The sequence below is a fragment of the Microcaecilia unicolor genome, chromosome 3 (genome assembly GCF_901765095.1).
Source record: "Microcaecilia unicolor chromosome 3, aMicUni1.1, whole genome shotgun sequence".
In the NCBI taxonomy this organism is placed as follows: domain Eukaryota; kingdom Metazoa; phylum Chordata; class Amphibia; order Gymnophiona; family Siphonopidae; genus Microcaecilia; species Microcaecilia unicolor.
Genome location: NC_044033.1, coordinates 197,864,267 through 197,883,585, shown reverse-complemented (window position 1 = coordinate 197,883,585; position 19,319 = coordinate 197,864,267). Strand labels below are relative to the sequence as shown.

The following is a 19,319-nucleotide window of genomic DNA, read 5'->3' as shown; positions in this document are numbered from 1 at the left end:
ACAAATGTACTGACCAAGCTGTGGGCCTCAGTTAAAGTGGTGAGTAATTCATATATTTAGGATAACAAAGAAGTGAGAAAAAAAAATCGTAGAAGTCATGGAAGCACAGACAAAAGCTGCATGTCCTGTCCTCATTACAGGGCGTTGTCCAGCCGGCAGCTTGGAGGGGGTAGAGAACCGGGCGCTTTCCCAAGAGTTAGTGCTGAAAAGGATCTGAGGCAGCTCTTCAGCACCATCTCTGGCTGGATAGCACCCCGGGGTTTGAGGGTCACAAGGATAATTTCTTGATTCTCCCTTACCCTCTTAGCTTGAACCCTGGTAAAGAAGAGAAAATAACCTTCTGAGCCACAAACTCCAGGGCGCTGCCCAGCTGGAGATGGTGAAAAATAACCTTCTGACCCTCAAACCCCAGGGCGCTGTCCAGTTGGTGAGAAAATAACATTCTGAGCCTCAAACCCCAGGCTGTGCAGCTGGAAGTGGTGAAAAATAACTTTACTACTACTACTACTACTATTTAGCATTTCTATAGCGCTACAAGGTGTATGCAGCGCTGCACAAACATAGAAGAAAGACAGTCCCTGCTCAAAGAGCTTACAATCTAATAGACAAAAAATAAAGTTGATTTGCTTACTTTATTTTTTGTCTATTAGATTGTAAGCTCTTGATTTGCTTAATCAATTAATGTGTACAGGAAGGAGGAGAGGAGGGTAGGTGGAGGCGAGTGGTTACAAGTGGTTACGAGTTAAAAGCAATGTTAAAGAGGTGGGCTTTCAGTCTAGATTTAAAGGTGGCCAAGGATGGGGCAAGACATAGGGGCTCAGGAAGTTTATTCCAGGTGTAGGGTGCAGCGAGACAGAAGGCGCGAAGTCTGGAGTTGGCAGTAGTGGAGAAGAGAACAGATAAGAAGGATTTATCCATGGAGCGGAGTGCACGGGAAGGGGTGTAGGGAAGGACAAGTGTGGAGAGATACTGGGGAGCAGCAGAGTGAGTACATTTATAGGTTAGTAGAAGAAGTTTGAACAGGATGCGAAAATGGATAGGGAGCCAGTGAAGCGACTTGAGGAGAGGGGTAGTATGAGTAAAGCACCCCAGCCTCAAACCCTGGGGTGCTGTCCAGCTGGCCATGGTGAAAAATAACCTTCTGAGCCTCAAACCCCAGGGCGCTGTCCAGGTGGAAATGATGCTGAAAAGCTGCCTCAGATATTTTTTAGCACCAGCTCTTGGGACAGCACCTTGGCTCTCTACTGCCCCCCCTGCCCCCCCACAGGCAGCACCCACTGGACAACAAAAACACCCCTTACCCTCTTGGTCCTAGTGGAAGTAACTTCATAGGGCTTCACTGCTTTAACTGTTATAACTTTCATACTGTGGTGTTTGGTGAGATAGGGGGAAAGGGCTGTGAAGATTCTGGAAGAGCCAAATAAACAATAAGAGGTTAGTTTTAGCCTTGACTTCCCACAACTGCCAGCATAAAATGAAAGTCAATTTACACTGTGTGTTTGAGTCAGAGCAAAGCTAATGCAGAGAGAAAGAGATCAAAAAGGAATCAACAGGAGGAAAGAAAATGTTATTAGGCTGGTGAAGGTTTTAGAACCTCAGTGCTGTATTCCGTGAATTATCTGAGGGGTGTGTGTGTGTGTGTGTGTGTGTGTGTGTGTGTGTGTGTGTGTGTGTGTGTGTGAGAGAGAGAGAGAGAGAGAGATGGGGAGGGGGGGTCTCAGTACTGGAATAGTAGAGACTGCTACAGGGCAGAGTGAGGTGCAATGACAGAGGTGTGTGTGTATGAGAGAGAGAGAGAGAAGGGGGAGGGAGATCATCAATACTGGAGTAGGAAGAGATGCTCCAGAGCAGGAACGAGGAGCATTGGCAGAACTGTGTGTGTATTAGGGTGTCAGCACTAGAAAAGCAAGGGGTGCTGTAGGGCAGTAGAGAGGTGCATTGGTAGAGCTGTGGGGGGGGGGGGTCAATACTAGAATAAGAGGAGATGCTGCAGAGCAGGAATGAGGTGTATTGGCAGAACTGTGTGTGTGAAGGTTAGTACTGGAATAGCAGAGGGTGCTGCAAGCAAGAGTAAAGTGCATTGGCAGAAGTGTGCGAGTGTGAGGGTCTCAGTAATGGAATAGCAGGGGGTGCTGCAGAGCAGGAGTAAGGTGTATCAATGTGACTATAAATAGAAGATACACAAATCTCTGTTCTGTTCTGTTTTGAGCAATAGCTAATCACTGAGCTCAAAGGAAGTAACTCAACAAGATCATTTTCCAGGTCCTGTCCTTGCCTGGGATATGCTGTATTGCAGACAGGGAACTAAGCACTGGCACCAGCAAGCAGATCACGCCAGACTCAGTTCCTGGATTATAATCACCCTGCAGGCCAGGAACAGTGCATTCAATTCAATTCAAGAGCAAGTAATAGGTAGTCGAAGGCTACGAGCAACCACCAGGAGAAAATAAGAAATCAGAGAGGCAATACAGTGAAACACAGAGCTTTAGTTCCTTACCAAGCTACTCAGATTTTTCTGCCCAGCATCCATCAGCCCTCAGTACTTCACCTTGTGTGCCAGCCCCCACCCCAATACCTCACTATCCCCCTTCTGACCAGGCAGAGGAAGAACAGTTCCTGCTTACGGCTGCCAATAACTAATTTGCCAGATGGATGGAGAAGATGATCTCAACCTCAGCCCCAGAAGTACCCCATGGTGGGAGGAGAAGGCTGCTGTGGGGCTGCAGGAGAGAGAGAGGAATGGAGGCATAGGGATGAGATGAGTGGGGAACTTCAGATCATGATCCCCCTTTAATAAGGCACAGACAGCAGATTTACAAAGTATCTTTCATTCAATATCTAATCCCACCTTGACAACCTTGAATTTTATTTCTTAAGGGGACTTGTTTTAACTTTCATAGTCCAGAATCATTGCAGCCATGAATTACAAAATACACATCTGTTTGTACCACCAAAAATGATCATTATTGGTTTCTGTATCATATTACATCCAGCCACATACTGTCTTCAGCTGCAACCTATACGCGGTGTCCAGAAAAAATGGGGCCCCAACATTTTTCCAAATAAGCCACAAAATTAAAAAATTATTAGTGTTATTGACAGGTGTTACTGCAAGATGCTGTAAAAAAAAACTGGACGATCCCTGTTTTCAAAATGACGTTATTCAGAAAATGACCATTAAGATCCGTTTTAGCAAAATAGTGTTTAGTGAAGAAGATAAAGTTGCGATTAAATAAGACATACAGCACAGGCTATTTTGTTGTGTGCCCCATTATAATAATGAAAACATATTTCCCATAAATAAGACATATGGCACAAAGCATAGTAACATAGTAAATGACGGCAGATAAAGACCTGTACGGTCCACCCAGTCTGCCCAACAAGATAAACTCATTTTACATGGTATGTGATACCCGAGTTTGATTTGTCCTTGTCTTTCTCAGGGCACAGACCGTAGAAGTCTGCCCAGTACTCTTATTGTACTAAGTTCTGAAGCTAACGTCGAAGCCCCTTAAAATTTACACTCCAGCCCTTCCCTATCTATTCAGTCATGATCAGGGCAAAGACCGTAGAAGTCTGCCCAGCTCCCATTTTGTTTCCCAAGGGAGTTTCCTAATAAATGTTGGACTAATGTATTTTCAAAGATTATACTGAGGGCCTCTTTTATCAAGCCGCACTAGTTGTTTCTGCATGGCAATGCCGAAGGAGCCCGCTCAAAGTGAATGGGCTTTGTCAGCATTACTGCACCGGGAGCCAATAGCACAGCATGAAAAAAGAGACCCTAAAAGTTTAACCAATTGCAAAGTATTTTGAAACTATGTAAGGGGTCCACGTTTTTTCTGGACATCATGTGACGAAAATATACAGCCTAGCCACCCAACTCACAAGCCCACTGGGGATTGATCCCATGAGGTTATGGTATGGGAGCAACTTCCAAGTCAGCACCATGGACAGGGACAGGTCCAACTCTTTTAGGGGGAAATCTCTATAGGTCGTCTAAATGTGTGCTAAGCATGAATTTTGTCACAGTAATTGCATGTGCAATAATCATTATAGAAATACTAACATAAATCCACAATTCCACGCCAAACTTTAGACTCAAAAGCTGGTGTAAATGCTTGTGCTTAACTGCTGTCAGTCAGGCACATATAACCTGCATGTGTACGTACTAGGCTCAACCTTGACCCATCCATGCCCCTCCCAGGTCCACGTCCCCATGCGGTTGTGCACTATGGAATCCCAGCTACACTCAGAATGGTTATTTAGTGATAATTAGCACTAATTACAGCCAATAATTAGTAGTTAAAGTCAACTATCAGCTCTAAGGAATGTGCACAACTGACACCAGTCTATAACTTGCACCTGCAACTTTGCGCAATAAGCTTAAACTTGTGCACAATTTATAGAATTAGGAATTAGTGGCCATTAGTACAGGAAGACCTGGAGTGAGGAGATGGAATTTTCCTCAATGAATGTGTCTCTAAGAATACGTTAGATAAACTCTGGAGGCAAATGATAAAACAGAAAACCTCTTTTAAACCTCTTGAGACCAGTTTCCCTCATCCTCCAACGCTGGATGACATGAGGGGGCTTCCAGTGCCCTCTTTTGCCAGTATTAGGTGTCCCCCCCGAGCCTCCTCTGTCTCTCGCAGGTGGCCTCTCAAACATCTTCCCAACAGGATTAAACAACTTCCAAGATCCCATGTCCTCAGTAGCAGGGGTGGGCTAAAAATATCTCTGGAGAGAGATCAGAGCCCAGATGGCATGAGCTGTCAGCTGTCAGAGAGATGTGTTTTCAATAACAGCCATCTGAAAATGGTTATTTATAGATGCAGGAGAGAATAATGGAGGAATAATGGACTTTGTCATCTAATTCAAGACAAAACAGCAGCTGGGAAACCCTTCCTAGGTTGTGCTGCTAATATGCTTTTTCTGTTTATCTGTTATTTATCTTTCTATTAAAGGAGGAAGGGAACAGAATGGTAAAAACCTGGAGATACATACATTGCACTGCTCCGCCAGAGGAGATGTATATCACAGGGAGAATACAGACACACAAATACACACCACCCCATCACAGGACAGGCACACACAGTGCAGCAGTGTGTAAGGAATGCTCTGGGGTTGACACATTGAGACACAGCTGTCCCACACCAGGCTTTACTGCACATCTGACTATGGTACAGACAGAAGGATGGACTGGCCGGACTCTCTAAAGAGAGGTGACGGCAGCTCCAGCCACTGCCCTCGGTACCAGTCTATAATATATTACTATGTCTGTGTAACTCAGTTGAGCTAATGGGAGACCAGAGCGTATGGTCTGTGAATACAGATGAGGGAGGGGGCAGGTAACCCACACTCCTCTCCTCACTCCTCCAAGCCCGGGAACCTTCAGCAGAAATTTTCAGCTGCACACGATCATTTCTCTTGGGAAACCCTAAATCAGGGGCCAGCACAGGACAGAAAACTGACTGCCAATGCCCCAATCCTTCCACTTCAACTCACTTCCCTACTCACATCGAAAAGCACACTATTCACAGGATTTTGTGCTTTCTGCCTTTGAGCACTGGGTTCCTCAGTTCACTTCTTTGAACCTTTAGTAGGGCTGAGGGCGATTTCTTTTCACTGAAGTTTTGAAAATACAATTTTCAAGAAGAATAAAGGAAAAACATACAAATTGCCAAAAATAATAAACATCATAGAAGAAGCAAAATTAAATCAGCATGAAGCGCTAGAACACATGAAGAGAAGAGAAAGGCATGAATTAAAACATCATGAAACACCTCTGAGCTCATCTTCTCTTAAAACAATTAAACAGCGTTATCTATCAAAAATGTGTCGAATTCAAAGGGAACAAGAAAAACATACTGAACACCATTCAAAGAAATAAAAAAACGTATAAAAGGTAACTCCATTTGCCAGAATTTTTGATTTTAAATTCAAAAAGGATTTTCATCTAACTTGTGTGGCCTGAGCCACGTCTGGAAGAACTTGGATCTTCTGACCACAAAAGAGGGTCTGTTTTTGAAAAATGATCTCTAGATTTATCATCGATTTATCTTTCTCCATGGAGCACATGATCAGAAGTATGGCTCTTGTATTAATATCATGTGAGAAGGCTTCCGAGTGCTTAAATTTACACTCAAAATTCACTAAACTCCTAAATTTAAGAGCATTATAAAGTGGGTGGCAACAGGGAACAGATTTAAGATGGGGGATGTTAGGATTGTAGCACTGATTTTCAATGCTAGGCTCATAAAATCAGGCAACTCAATAGCAGGACTAAATTTATCAGCATAACTTTTACGTTTCTAAATTAAGATGAATTTTTGGGTTATTAGGAAAAAAATCTAGGAGCCCAGCTTTTCTGGAATATCAGGAACACAGCACTACAATCTGACAGATCCCACACTCAGTATCTGAGCTGAGCTCTCCCCAGTTCTACAGCCTGACAAATCCCACATTCAGTCCCTGAGCTGAGTTCTCCCCAGTACTACAGTCTGACAAATCCTACACTCAGTCCATGAACTGAGTTCTCCCAGTACTACAGTCTGACAAATCCCACACTCGGTATCTGAGCTGAGCTCTCCCTAGTTCTACAGTCTGACAAATCGCTGAATTATCCCCAGTACTATAGTCTGACAAATCCCACACTCAGTCCCTGAGCTGAGTTCTCCCCAGTACTACAGTCTGACAAATCCCACACTCAGTATCTGAGCTGAGCTCTTCCTAGTTCTACAGTCTGACAAATCCTATACTCAGTCCCTGAGCTGAGCTCTCCCCAATACTACAGTCTGACAAATCCCACACAGTCCCTGAGCTGAGTTCTCCCCAGTACTACAGTCTGACAAATCCTGAGCTCAGTCCCTGAGCTTTCTCCCCAGTACTACAGTCTGACAAATCCCACACTCAGTCCTTGAGCTGAATTATCCCCAGTGCTATAGTCTGACAAATCCCACACTCAGTTACTACAGTCTGACAAATCCTACACTCAGTCCCTGAGCTGAGCTCTCCCCAATACTACAGTCTGACAAATCCCACACAGTCCCTGAGCTGAGTTCTCCCCAGTTCTACAGCCTGACAAATCCCACATTCAGTCCCTGAGCTGAGTTCTCCCCAGTACTACAGTCTGACAAATCCCACACTCAGTATCTGAGCTGAGCTCTTCCTAGTTCTACAGTCTGACAAATCCTACACTCAGTCCCTGAGCTGAGCTCTCCCCAATACTACAGTCTGACAAATCCCACACAGTCCCTGAGCTGAGTTCTCCCCAGTACTACAGTCTGACAAATCCTGAGCTCAGTCCCTGAGCTTTCTCCCCAGTACTACAGTCTGACAAATCCCACACTCAGTCCTTGAGCTGAATTATCCCCAGTGCTATAGTCTGACAAATCCCACACTCAGTTACTACAGTCTGACAAATCCTACACTCAGTCCCTGAGCTGAGCTCTCCCCAATACTACAGTCTGACAAATCCCACACAGTCCCTGAGCTGAGTTCTCCCCAGTACTACAGTCTGACAAATCCTGAGCTCAGTCCCTGAGCTTTCTCCCCAGTACTACAGTCTGACAAATCCCACACTCAGTTACTACAGTCTGACAAATCCCACACTCAGTCCTTGAGCTGAATTATCCCCAGTGCTATAGTCTGACAAATCCCACACTCAGTTACTACAGTCTGACAAATCCTACACTCAGTCCCTGAGCTGAGCTCTCCCCAATACTACAGTCTGACAGATCCCACACTCAGTATCTGAGCTGAGCTCTCCCCAGTTCTACAGCCTGACAAATCCCACATTCAGTCCCTGAGCTGAGTTCTCCCCAGTACTACAGTCTGATAAATCCTACACTCAGTCCATGAACTGAGTTCTCCCAGTACTACAGTCTGACAAATCCCACACTCGGTATCTGAGCTGAGCTCTCCCTAGTTCTACAGTCTGACAAATCGCTGAATTATCCCCAGTACTATAGTCTGACAAACCCCACACTCAGTCCCTGAGCTGAGTTCTCCCCAGTACTACAGTCTGACAAATCCCACACTCAGTATCTGAGCTGAGCTCTCCCTAGTTCTACAGTCTGACAAATCGCTGAATTCTCCCCAGTACTACAGTCTGACAAATCCCACACTCAGTATCTGAGCTGAGCTCTCCCTAGTTCTACAGTCTGACAAATCGCTGAATTATCCCCAGTACTATAGTCTGACAAATCCCACACTCAGTCCCTGAGCTGAGTTCTCCCCAGTACTACAGTCTGACAAATCCCACACTCAGTATCTGAGCTGAGCTCTTCCTAGTTCTACAGTCTGACAAATCCTACACTCAATTCCTGAGCTCAGCTCTCCCCACTACTACAGTCTGACAAATCCACACTCAGTCCCTGAGCTTTCTCCCCAGTACTACAGTCTGACAAATCCCACACTCAGTTACTACAATCTGACAAATCCTACACTCAGTCTCTGAGCTGAGCTCTCCCCAATACTACAGTCTGACAAATCTCACACAGTCCCTGAGCTGAGTTCTCCACAGTACTACAGTCTGACAAATCCTGAGCTCAGTCCCTGAGCTTTCTCCCCAGTACTACAGTCTGACAAATCCCACACTCAGTTACTACAGTCTGACAAATCCCACACTCAGTCCATGAACTGAGTTCTCCCAGTACTACAGTCTGACAAATCCCACACTCGGTATCTGAGCTGAGCTCTCCCTAGTTCTACAGTCTGACAAATCGCTGAATTATCCCCAGTACTATAGTCTGACAAATCCCACACTCAGTCCCTGAGCTGAGTTCTCCCCAGTACTACAGTCTGACAAATCCCACACTCAGTATCTGAGCTGAGCTCTTCCTAGTTCTACAGTCTGACAAATCCTACACTCAATTCCTGAGCTCAGCTCTCCCCACTACTACAGTCTGACAAATCCACACTCAGTCCCTGAGCTTTCTCCCCAGTACTACAGTCTGACAAATCCTACACTCAGTCCCTGAGCTGAGCTCTCCCCAATACTACAGTCTGACAAATCCTGAGCTCAGTCCCTGAGCTTTCTCCCCAGTACTACAGTCTGACAAATCCCACACTCAGTTACTACAGTCTGACAAATCCCACACTCAGTCCTTGAGCTGAATTATCCCCAGTGCTATAGTCTGACAAATCCCACACTCAGTTACTACAGTCTGACAAATCCCACACTCAGTCCCTGAGCTGAGCTCTCCCAGTAGGACAGGTTTATGGGTCCCTGAGGCCAGGCTCTGGGCTGACATCTCTCCATGGAAACCTGGTCATTTCCTGAGTGGTAGAGCCGCTGCCCTGATGGTGCTGATCTCAGACAGAATAAATATTGATTTCTCTGCTCCTCACTGGAGGAGGAGGGGGAGGAGAGGCAGGGACGTGCAGTAACAGTATATGGGGTGTCAGATCTGGGGATTACAAATGTGGAATCACACAGACACAATTATCTCACCAAACAGACAGGATCATATGGGCAGAAACACACACATGCACAGACAAAGATCACAGCTGCACACATACAAGGATCACAAATACATACACATACAGTTAGTTATACATACACACACACAAACAGATCAGTGATGCACATGCACCTGCTGCTGACAGATAGCTGTGATCACACATACTCATGTATTTAGTAACACAGAAAAACCATTGTCACAGACACACAGATACATAAACAGATCATTGATACACACAACACACAACAAAGATCCCAAATACATACACACACAGATCATAGATACACCTTTGTCACATGTGCACACACACATGCACACACATACAGAACTCATGGAAGTGCAGGGGGAATGTGCTTTCGTATTTCCTTGATCCCCACTCATCATTGCTTTAGTGATGGCAGCTGGTCTCTGGGTGGTCTTCCTAGTGCCCACTCTGTCCTTGTGCCAGTTTGGCATTGCACTGAGAGCCTTCCTGATGGTGCACACTCCAGTTTTCTCATCAGTTAGTGACACTTGTCACTGTACCAGCACTTAACCCCCCCCCCCCCCCCTTGGTACTGGTCCAACTGCAGCTAGAAATCTCTCCAAATGAGCTATGAATATTTACAAGAAGCACAAGGCAAGAGATCAGACACTGGCAGCCCTTCCCCCCTTCCCTCCCTCTGCGCAAGAGGCTCAAACCATTGCCTCCTTGACAAATTCTGTCTTAGCCCCTCTGAAGCAGAGAAAAGGTCGGTGAGGCTCAGTCCAAGGTGTCAGGATGCGGAGAATTTTTTTTTTCATTTGTTTTCATGGTAGACATGGAATCAGACCCTCTGAAAGTTCCTGAACAGCTGTCAGTGAGCCTCAAGGCTCAGCTACATTCAAGCCATATAAACACTGTAGCTGCAATAGCAGAAACCAATGTCTCAACTTAGATAATGTGTTACTGATTAGGCTGAAATTCTCCTCATAGTCCCCATCCTTTCTCACTCCTCAGCTCGGCCAATGTGCCTCACTCCATTCCTGCAGCACCCCATGCTGTTCCAGTACTGAGACCCTCACACGCACACACTTCTATCAATGCACCTCACTCCTGCCCTGCAGCATCCCCTGCTGTTCCAGTGCTGAGACCCTCACTCTCTCTCTCACACACACACACACCTTGCTCCTGTGCTGTTTAAGTTTTTGCTGGGGTCTGAGGGTACCAAACAGGTGTACTAGGAAGGGCGGAGGTTAACACTGCCTCTGTTTGCCTTCTTGATGGCCCCTATTACATGCCACTGACTGGGTGAACCTGACTCCAAAATGGTGGGGTCACAGCTCTCCCAGGCCCACTGTGGCTATGCCCCTACCCTGCGATATTCCTTAATATTCCAGTACTGAGACTCCCAGAGAGAACTCTGCCAATGCACCTCATTCCTGCTGTGCAATACCCCCTGCTCTTCCAGTGCTGAGACCCTCTCACCCTCACCCCCACACATAGTAGCACTCCCTTCTTTTCCAGTGTTGAGAGCCTATACCTCATTCATCCCCTACTATTGCAGTACTGAGCCTGCAAGAAAATGATAGGCAACATTTCTATGGGTGAAAATAAATCTCCCCCCCCCCCCCCCCCCCCCACACACACACACACAATCAGCTCTGAGTAAAGTGGAATTAAAGGATGCTGTCTTCAGTGCTGTTACTCAGTATGAGCCCAGGAACCTTTCACGTCTCATAAGTACATAAGTACATAAGTACATAAGTAGTGCCATACTGGGAAAGACCAAAGGTCCATCTAGCCCAGCATCCTGTCACCGACAGTGGCCAATCCAGGTCAAGGGCACCTGGCACGCTCCCCAAACGTAAAAACATTCCAGACAAGTTATACCTAAAAATGAGGAATTTTTCCAGTCCATTTAATAGCGGTCTATGGACTTGTCCTTTAGGAATCTATCTAACCCCTTTTTAAACTCCGTCAAGCTAACCGCCCGTACCACGTTCTCCGGCAATGAATTCCAGAGTCTAATTACACGTTGGGTGAAGAAAAATTTTCTCCGATTCGTTTTAAATTTACCACACTGTAGCTTCAACTCATGCCCTCTAGTCCTAGTATTTTTGGATAGCGTGAACAGTCGCTTCACATCCACCCGATCCATTCCACTCATTATTTTATACACTTCTATCATATCTCCCCTCAGCCGTCTCTTCTCCAAGCTGAAAAGCCCTAGCCTTCTCAGCCTCTCTTCATAGGAAAGTCGTCCCATCCCCACTATCATTTTCGTCGCCCTTCGCTGTACCTTTTCCAATTCTACTATATCTTTTTTGAGATACGGAGACCAGTACTGAACACAATACTCCAGGTGCGGTCGCACCATGGAGCGATACAACGGCATTATAACATCCGCACACCTGGACTCCATACCCTTCCTAATAACACCCAACATTCTATTCGCTTTCCTAGCCGCAGCAGCACACTGAGCAGAAGGTTTCAGCGTATCATCGACGACGACACCCAGATCCCTTTCTTGATCCGTAACTCCTAACGCGGAACCTTGCAAGACGTAGCTATAATTCGGGTTCCTCTTACCCACATGCATCACTTTGCACTTGTCAACATTGAACTTCATCTGCCACTTGCACGCCCATTCTCCCAGTCTCGCAAGGTCCTCCTGTAATCGTTCACATTCCTCCTGCGACTTGACGACCCTGAATAATTTTGTGTCATCGGCGAATTTAATTACCTCACTAGTTATTCCCATCTCTAGGTCATTTATAAATACATTAAAAAGCAACGGACCCAGCACAGACCCCTGCGGGACCCCACTAACTACCCTCCTCCACTGAGAATACTGGCCACGCAATCCTACTCTCTGCTTCCTATCTTTCAACCAGTTCTTAATCCATAATAATACCCTACCTCCGATTCCATGACTCTGCAATTTCTTCAGGAGTCTTTCGTGCGGCACTTTGTCAAACGCCTTCTGAAAATCCAGATATACAATATCAACCGGCTCCCCATTGTCCACATGTTTGCTTACCCCCTCAAAAAAATGCATTAGATTGGTGAGGCAAGACTTCCCTTCACTAAATCCGTGCTGACTTTGTCTCATCAGTCCATGTTTTTGTATATGCTCTGCAATTTTATTCTTAATAATAGCCTCCACCATCTTGCCCGGCACCGACGTCAGACTCACCGGTCTATAATTTCCCGGATCTCCTCTGGAACCTTTCTTAAAAATCGGAGTAACATTGGCTACCCTCCAGTCTTCCGGTATTACACTCGATTTTAGGGACAGATTGCATATTTCTAACAGTAGCTCCGCAAGTTCATTTTTTAGTTCTATTAATACTCTGGGATGAATACCATCAGGTCCCGGTGATTTACTACTCTTCAGCTTGCTGAACTGACCCATTACATCCTCCAAGGTTACAGAGAATTTGTTTAGTTTCTCCGACTCCCCCGCTTCAAATATTCTTTCCGGCACCGGTGTCCCCCCCAAATCCTCCTCGGTGAAGACCGAAGCAAAGAATTCATTTAATTTCTCCGCTACGGCTTTGTCCTCCTTGATTGCCCCTTTAACACCATTTTCGTCCAGCGGCCCAACCGACTCTTTGGCCGGTTTCCTGCTTTTAATGTATCTAAAAAAGTTTTTACTATGTATTTTTGCTTCCAACGCTAATTTCTTCTCAAAGTCCTTTTTTGCCCTCCTTATCTCCGCTTTGCATTTGGCTTGGCATTCCTTATGATCTATCCTGTTACTTTCAGTTGGTTCTCTTCTCCACTTTCTGAAGGATTGTTTTTTGGCTCTAATGATTTCCTTTATCTTACTGTTTAGCCACGCCGGCTGACGTTTAGTCTTTTTTCCCTTTTTTCTAATACGTGGAATATATTTGTCCTGAACCTCCAGGATGGTGTTTTTAAACAGCATCCACGCCTGATGCAAGTTTTTTACTCTGCGAGCTGCTCCTTTCAGTCTTTTTTTCACCATTTTTCTCATTTTGTCGTAATCACCTTTTCTATAGTTAAACGCTAGCGTACTTGATTTCCTAGTTTCACTTCCTTCAATGCCAATATCAAAACCGATCATATTATGATCACTGTTATCAAGCGGCCCTCGTATCGTTACCCCCTGCACTAGATCATGAGCACCACTAAGGACTAAGTCTAGTATTTTTCCTTCTCTTGTCGGCTCCTGAACTAGCTGTTCCATGAAGCTGTCCTTGATTTCATCAAGAAATCTTATGTCCCTTGCGTGTACAGATGTTACATTAACCCAGTCTATATGCGGGTAATTGAAATCCCCCATTATTATTGTGTTGCCCAGTTTGTTTGCGTCCCTGATTTCCTTTAACATTTCCGCATCCGTCTGTTCGTCCTGGCCAGGCGGACGGTAGTACACTCCTATCACTATCCTTTTCCCCTTTGCACATGGAATTTCAATCCACAGTGATTCCAAGGAGTGTTTTGCTTCCTGCAGAATTTTCAATCTATTTGATTCAAGGCTCTCGTTAATATACAATGCTACCCCTCCACCAATCCGATTCACCCTATCACTACGATATAATTTGTACCCCGGTATGACAGTGTCCCACTGGTTATCCTCCTTCCACCAGGTCTCAGAGATGCCTATTATATCTAATTTTTCATTTAGTGCAATATATTCTAACTCCCCCATCTTATTTCTTAGGCTCCTGGCATTCGCATATAGACATTTCAAACTATGTTTGTTGTTCCTAAGTACATCATGCTTAGTACTTGACAGTATTAATTGGCAATCTTTTGTCTGATTTTTATTGTTATTTAAAGATACCCGATCTACTACAATCTCTTTTGCAACCTCACTATCAGGATACTCTATCTTCCCTGTTATGGTGATATCTTTGAAAGATACCTTATCCCGAACCATGCTCTTTTGAGCGACTGTCGGCCTTCCCCCCATTTCTAGTTTAAAAGCTGCTCTATCTCCTTCTTAAACGCCGATGCCAGCAGCCTGGTCCCACTCTGGTTAAGATGGAGCCCATCCTTTCGGAATAGGCTCCCCCTTCCCCAGAATGTTGCCCAGTTCCTAACAAATCTAAAGCCCTCCTCCCTGCACCATCGTCTCATCCACGCATTGAGACTCTGGAGCTCTGCCTGTCTCTTGGGCCCTGCGCGTGGCACAGGTAGCATTTCAGAAAATGCTACCCTGGAGGATCTGGATTTCAGCTTTCTACCTAAGAGCCTAAATTTTGCTTCCAGAACCTCTCTCCCACATTTTCCTATGTCATTGGTACCCACATGTACCAAGACAGCGGACTCCTCCCCAGCACTATCTAGAATCCTATCTAGGTGACACGTGAGGTCCGCCACCTTCGCACCAGGCAGCTGCCTCCCAGGGCTGCCCTCAGCCTTCCTCATTTGCTGCAAAAGAGCAGGGCTTGAATGGCCACCAATGTTGAGCTGAGACTGGGGTCACAATCTGAGCCCTACATTCCTGCATGTAAAGGGGTGCACCCCACCCTGAGTCTGATCCAGTGTATACAGTCTACCTAGGAAGAAATAAGAGGAATTATAGTTAATCTCTGGAACTCGTTGCCAGAGGATGTGGTAACAACAGTTAGCGATCTGGGTTTAAGAAAAGTTTGGACAAGTTCCTGGAGGAAAAGTCCATAAACTGGAGAAATCCAGTGTTTATCCCTGGTGCTCAGTAATATAGATTCTTGCTACTTTTTACAGTTCCACCAGGACTTGAGACCTGGACTGGCCACTGCTGGAAGCAGGATACTGGGCTAGATGGACTCTCAGTCTGACCCAATATGGCTATTCTTATGTATTTATATTTTAATCTGCCAGGAAGCAGGGGCAGAAGTCTGGGGCTCTGCAAAGTGGAGGCACAGAACTGAAGAAAGCCTGTGATAAGCTCAGAATGGCAGAGTTTACCTGGACTCTGCAACACTGCACCTGGAAATGAATGCATTCATTTGCATGTGTTACCCCCCCCCCCCCCCCCCCCCCCACCCTTTTCCAACAGACTCCTGCAAACAAATCTACATCCCATTTCACATGTACAGCAGCACACCCTTCCTTCAAACCTCCCCCCTGCCCCCCCCCCCAGCCTGCCTTAAGAATCAGGCTTTCAGCTGTTTCATTAAACTGGGTCTCAGGGTCCTTTTCTTCTGGCTGTTGCAACTGACATCCAGGTGGCCCTTGAGAGGGATCTCCTCCCAAGGCGACGGCAGCAGACACAGGGCACTGACAGCTGCCTCAGGGGGGCTCCCCTGTGGAGCTCCAGATAATTCTGCTCCTAGAGATGTGATGGCATCCCTCCAACAGTAAGATCCTTCCCCTAGAAGGTCTTCATTAACCCCAGATGCTTGCAGAGGAAAACAACAATGTAAAGGTCTGCCCTTAGAAAATATTGCCACGCAGATGTCGAGAACAATTAACGTCTTGTAGGGATGAAGAGAGAGAACGACACAAGCAGGAGAGCTGATTCCAGCTCAAATTATGCGTAGGCATCGGTTTAAGAGCCCCAAAGAGGCACAGGTCAAGGCTTGTTTTGAGTGTTAGAAGGGGGAGGGGGAATTAGTCTCAAGACCTGTTCTGTAGGGGCAGTGTAAATTAACTGGTTCTGAGTTTGAAAAGACAAGAGCGCCACTGCTTTCAAAGCCTAGCTGGAGTTAGCTGCAGAAAATAACGCCTCCCTGCCCCAGACAGTTGGGATGTCCTGTTTATCCAGATCGTCCTTTCTACAGAGTTTGTCTGGCTTTGTTTTGAGGCCTCGTGCATTGTCTATGACATCATAGTATTCAATTATGACATCACAAGTTTAGACTAGATCCAATGGCCAGACTGAATTTAGGCCAGAGATCAGCTGCCCGACCCCACCCCTGCCAGTTCCCTGAAGCCTGTACTGAGCTCTGGGGTTACACCCCATCTGTTCCTCATCCTTTCACTTGAAAGTTTCCCTGATCCTCATTGCTGTCCCTTTTCTGGATTTCCTACATCCCTTGAGAGATGGGGGCCATCAGAACCTCAGTAAAGATCACAGATCGAATCTATGACATCATAGACCTTAACTATGACATCATATCCTCGACACTGCAGACCTCTGTGTGACATCACAGACCATGTCTATGACATCACATACCTTGTGCAAGGTTCTGCTGAGTCATGGTGGCTGTAGTGCCACTACACCTCCACTGTCAAGGCTGGGCACAGTAGAAACCCAATTTTAAGCCTGGCACTGCCAAACACTAGGGCACCCAAAATCCAGAGAACCCTGTCTGGGAGACCTGTATTCTGGAACCAGAGCAAACTGCTAATGTTTCTTCTGTATCTGCCTCGCTATGCCTGCCAGGACTAAAACATGAAGGTTTCCGCTTTGATGCCCTCAGGTATTCCGGGGGAGAGGGAATGGGGGGATAGCTCTGACACCCTCCACATAGCCTGTAAACGTTCTGCCAGAAAAGTCCAACCTGGAGCCTGGAGTAAATATAAACATCCCCCCCCCCCCCACCCACCCAAATGCCAAGAAGACTATTACAGACACTTCTAGAGAGACAGACAAAACACACAAACCCAGAGACATTTCATACAGCAAAATGGGGAGGGGGTCCTATACAGAAAGACTAACCCCTCCTTTTTTATATCATAGTTTACCTCGGCCTCTGTTCAGAAGAGGACAATAATATATGGCAATCTCCACCCCCCCCCCCCCCCAACCATACAGCAAGTCCAGTTACCCCTTCAACAGGTCCAGTTTTCCCCTGCAACAGGTCCACACCCTACACACACAACATAAGTCCAGTTTTTCCCTGCAAGAGGTCCAGACCCGACTCCCTGCAATAATTCCAGTTCTCTCTTGCAACAGGTGCAGATCTCCCATGCAACAGGTCCAGTCCCCCCCTTCCCCAATTTCTTCACACAGGGAACTTCGGGTTTCCTCTGGGAAAGTTTCTCAGTATAAGCAGCTCCCCCCCCCCCCCTCCCTCAGTCAGTGCAGGTACTAGAAATACTGAGACACAGCAATAAGGGGCATCTGAACCAGTATTCAGGTACCAGAACAGATACCAGAGCTGTACTCAGGTATCAGCACCTGCCCTTCTGCCTCTTTATGAGTCCGCAGAGAGGATTTCATGCCCTGAGAGAGGTGAAGGGGGGGGGGGCTCCAGTCTCTCATTCACGTGGGGGGGGGGGGGTGTAAATAAGAGGCAGAGAACAAAGACACAGAAAAGCTTCAGAGCATCGTTGACAAAGCGAAAATCCCACCTCCCCCCCCCCCCCGGTACCCGAGGATCGAGACCCCCTTGCCCCGGGGTCCCCTACCTGTCGTCGGGCTGCCAGTCCCCCAGCAGCAGGTCCCTGAAGCGGTATCGTGGTGGCAGCGGTAAGACGTCCTTCTCCAGCTCCCCCATTGCTCCAAGCGGGCCATGCAGAGATTCCCCCACCGGGTTGGGGTGGGGGGCTCTTCACTCCTCCAGCATCTCCTCTCCCCACCCACAATCACAGCCCCAGCGGCTGCCGCTGTCTTTAACTTGCATTTCCCCTGCTCTGCTCCAATAATCTCTTTGCAACAGCTCCTGCCTCCTCCAAAAAAAGAAAAAGAAGCCCCCCCCCCCCTCCCTCCTCCTCCTCCTCCTCCCCCTGCAAGTTTACAGCGGATCCCTGTCCTCTTTCTCAGAAATGAGCAGCCCGGGCTGAAGGCTAGATTTGTGCTGGAAAACCCAGTAAAAGCAGCAAGAAATAACAGTGTCTGCTCCTTCCCTGCTGCCTGTCACAGGCAGGAGCTCCAGCTCCCCCCCCCCCCTTCCCTATCTACTGTTCCTTTTCACAGATGATGCCCTTTCGCTTTAGACACCCCCCACCTCCTCCCACCCTCATTTCTGGCTAAAAAGACAAGGGAGGTGGACAAGGCAGGCAGACCCCGGTCTCTCACAAGATTCACAGGTTAGCAGACTTCTAGGGAAAACAGAAATGATAATCTAGGTAGCCTGGCGATGGTCTCTCAGACAGAATAAAAGAAGGGCGAGGAGAATGGGCTCCCAGCAGCAGGGCTGCAATAAGTTTGAGATCATTAAGTGCTCCTTTCTGGTTTAGAGGCTGAAGGGTGATGCTGTGCTTTTTGCCATCAGTTAACCTCATGCAGGTGGCAAACTAAGAGGGAAAATCGATGAGTACAGCACAGACTGCTGAAAACCAGTCTTGGTCAGAAAGAGCACTGCATGGACTGCTGAAGAATGGATAAGTACATAATTATTGCCCTACTGGGACAGACCAAAGGTCCATCAAGCCCAGCATCCTATTTCCAACAGTGGCCAATCCAGGTCACAAATACCTGGCAAGATCCCAAAAAAGTACAAAACATTTTATGCTGCTTATCCCAGAAATACGCAGTGGATTTTCCCAAGTCCATTTTAATAATGGCCTATGGACTTTTCCTTTAGGAAGCTGTCCAAACCTTTTTTAAACCCCGCTAAGCTAACGCCTTTACCACATTCTCTGGCAACAAATTCTGATCTTCATCGGAGCCCCAGGCAGACATCACACTCATAGAATACAGCACAGACGACTGAAGAGTAGGTCTTTATCAGACAGAGCCCTATGGAGGCATCACACCCAGTTACATAAAGCAGAATACAGCACAAACAGCTGAAGAACATATCTTAATCAGAGGCCTGTGTAGGCACCACACTGATACAAAAGCATGAACACAGCACTGACAGCTGAAGAGCAGATGTTCATCAGGCTCCTGCAAGTATCATACTGAGGTAAAGACTTTTCTTGCTAAACAGGCTACAACATTGATGAAAAGTGCAATCTTTACAATTGTAAAAGATGTTGAATTAAAAATATATATTTGGACAAAAAATAAAGGCAACCTATGAATTAGAACCAAATCTAACAGAGTC

General features: G+C 46.4%; 1 protein-coding gene across 1 annotated transcript in view; it reads right to left on the bottom strand.

Annotated features, from left to right (window-relative positions):
- LOC115464322 (potassium channel subfamily T member 2-like) overlaps positions 1-17,825 on the bottom strand; it is a 197,227-nt gene extending 179,402 nt beyond the window's left edge. Inside the window, exon 1 of the mRNA XM_030194710.1 lies at positions 17,737-17,825. Coding sequence (XP_030050570.1) covers positions 17,737-17,825 — 89 coding nt within the window. The remainder of the gene's footprint in view (positions 1-17,736) is intronic.
- Between the last annotated feature and the right edge of the window lie 1,494 nt (positions 17,826-19,319).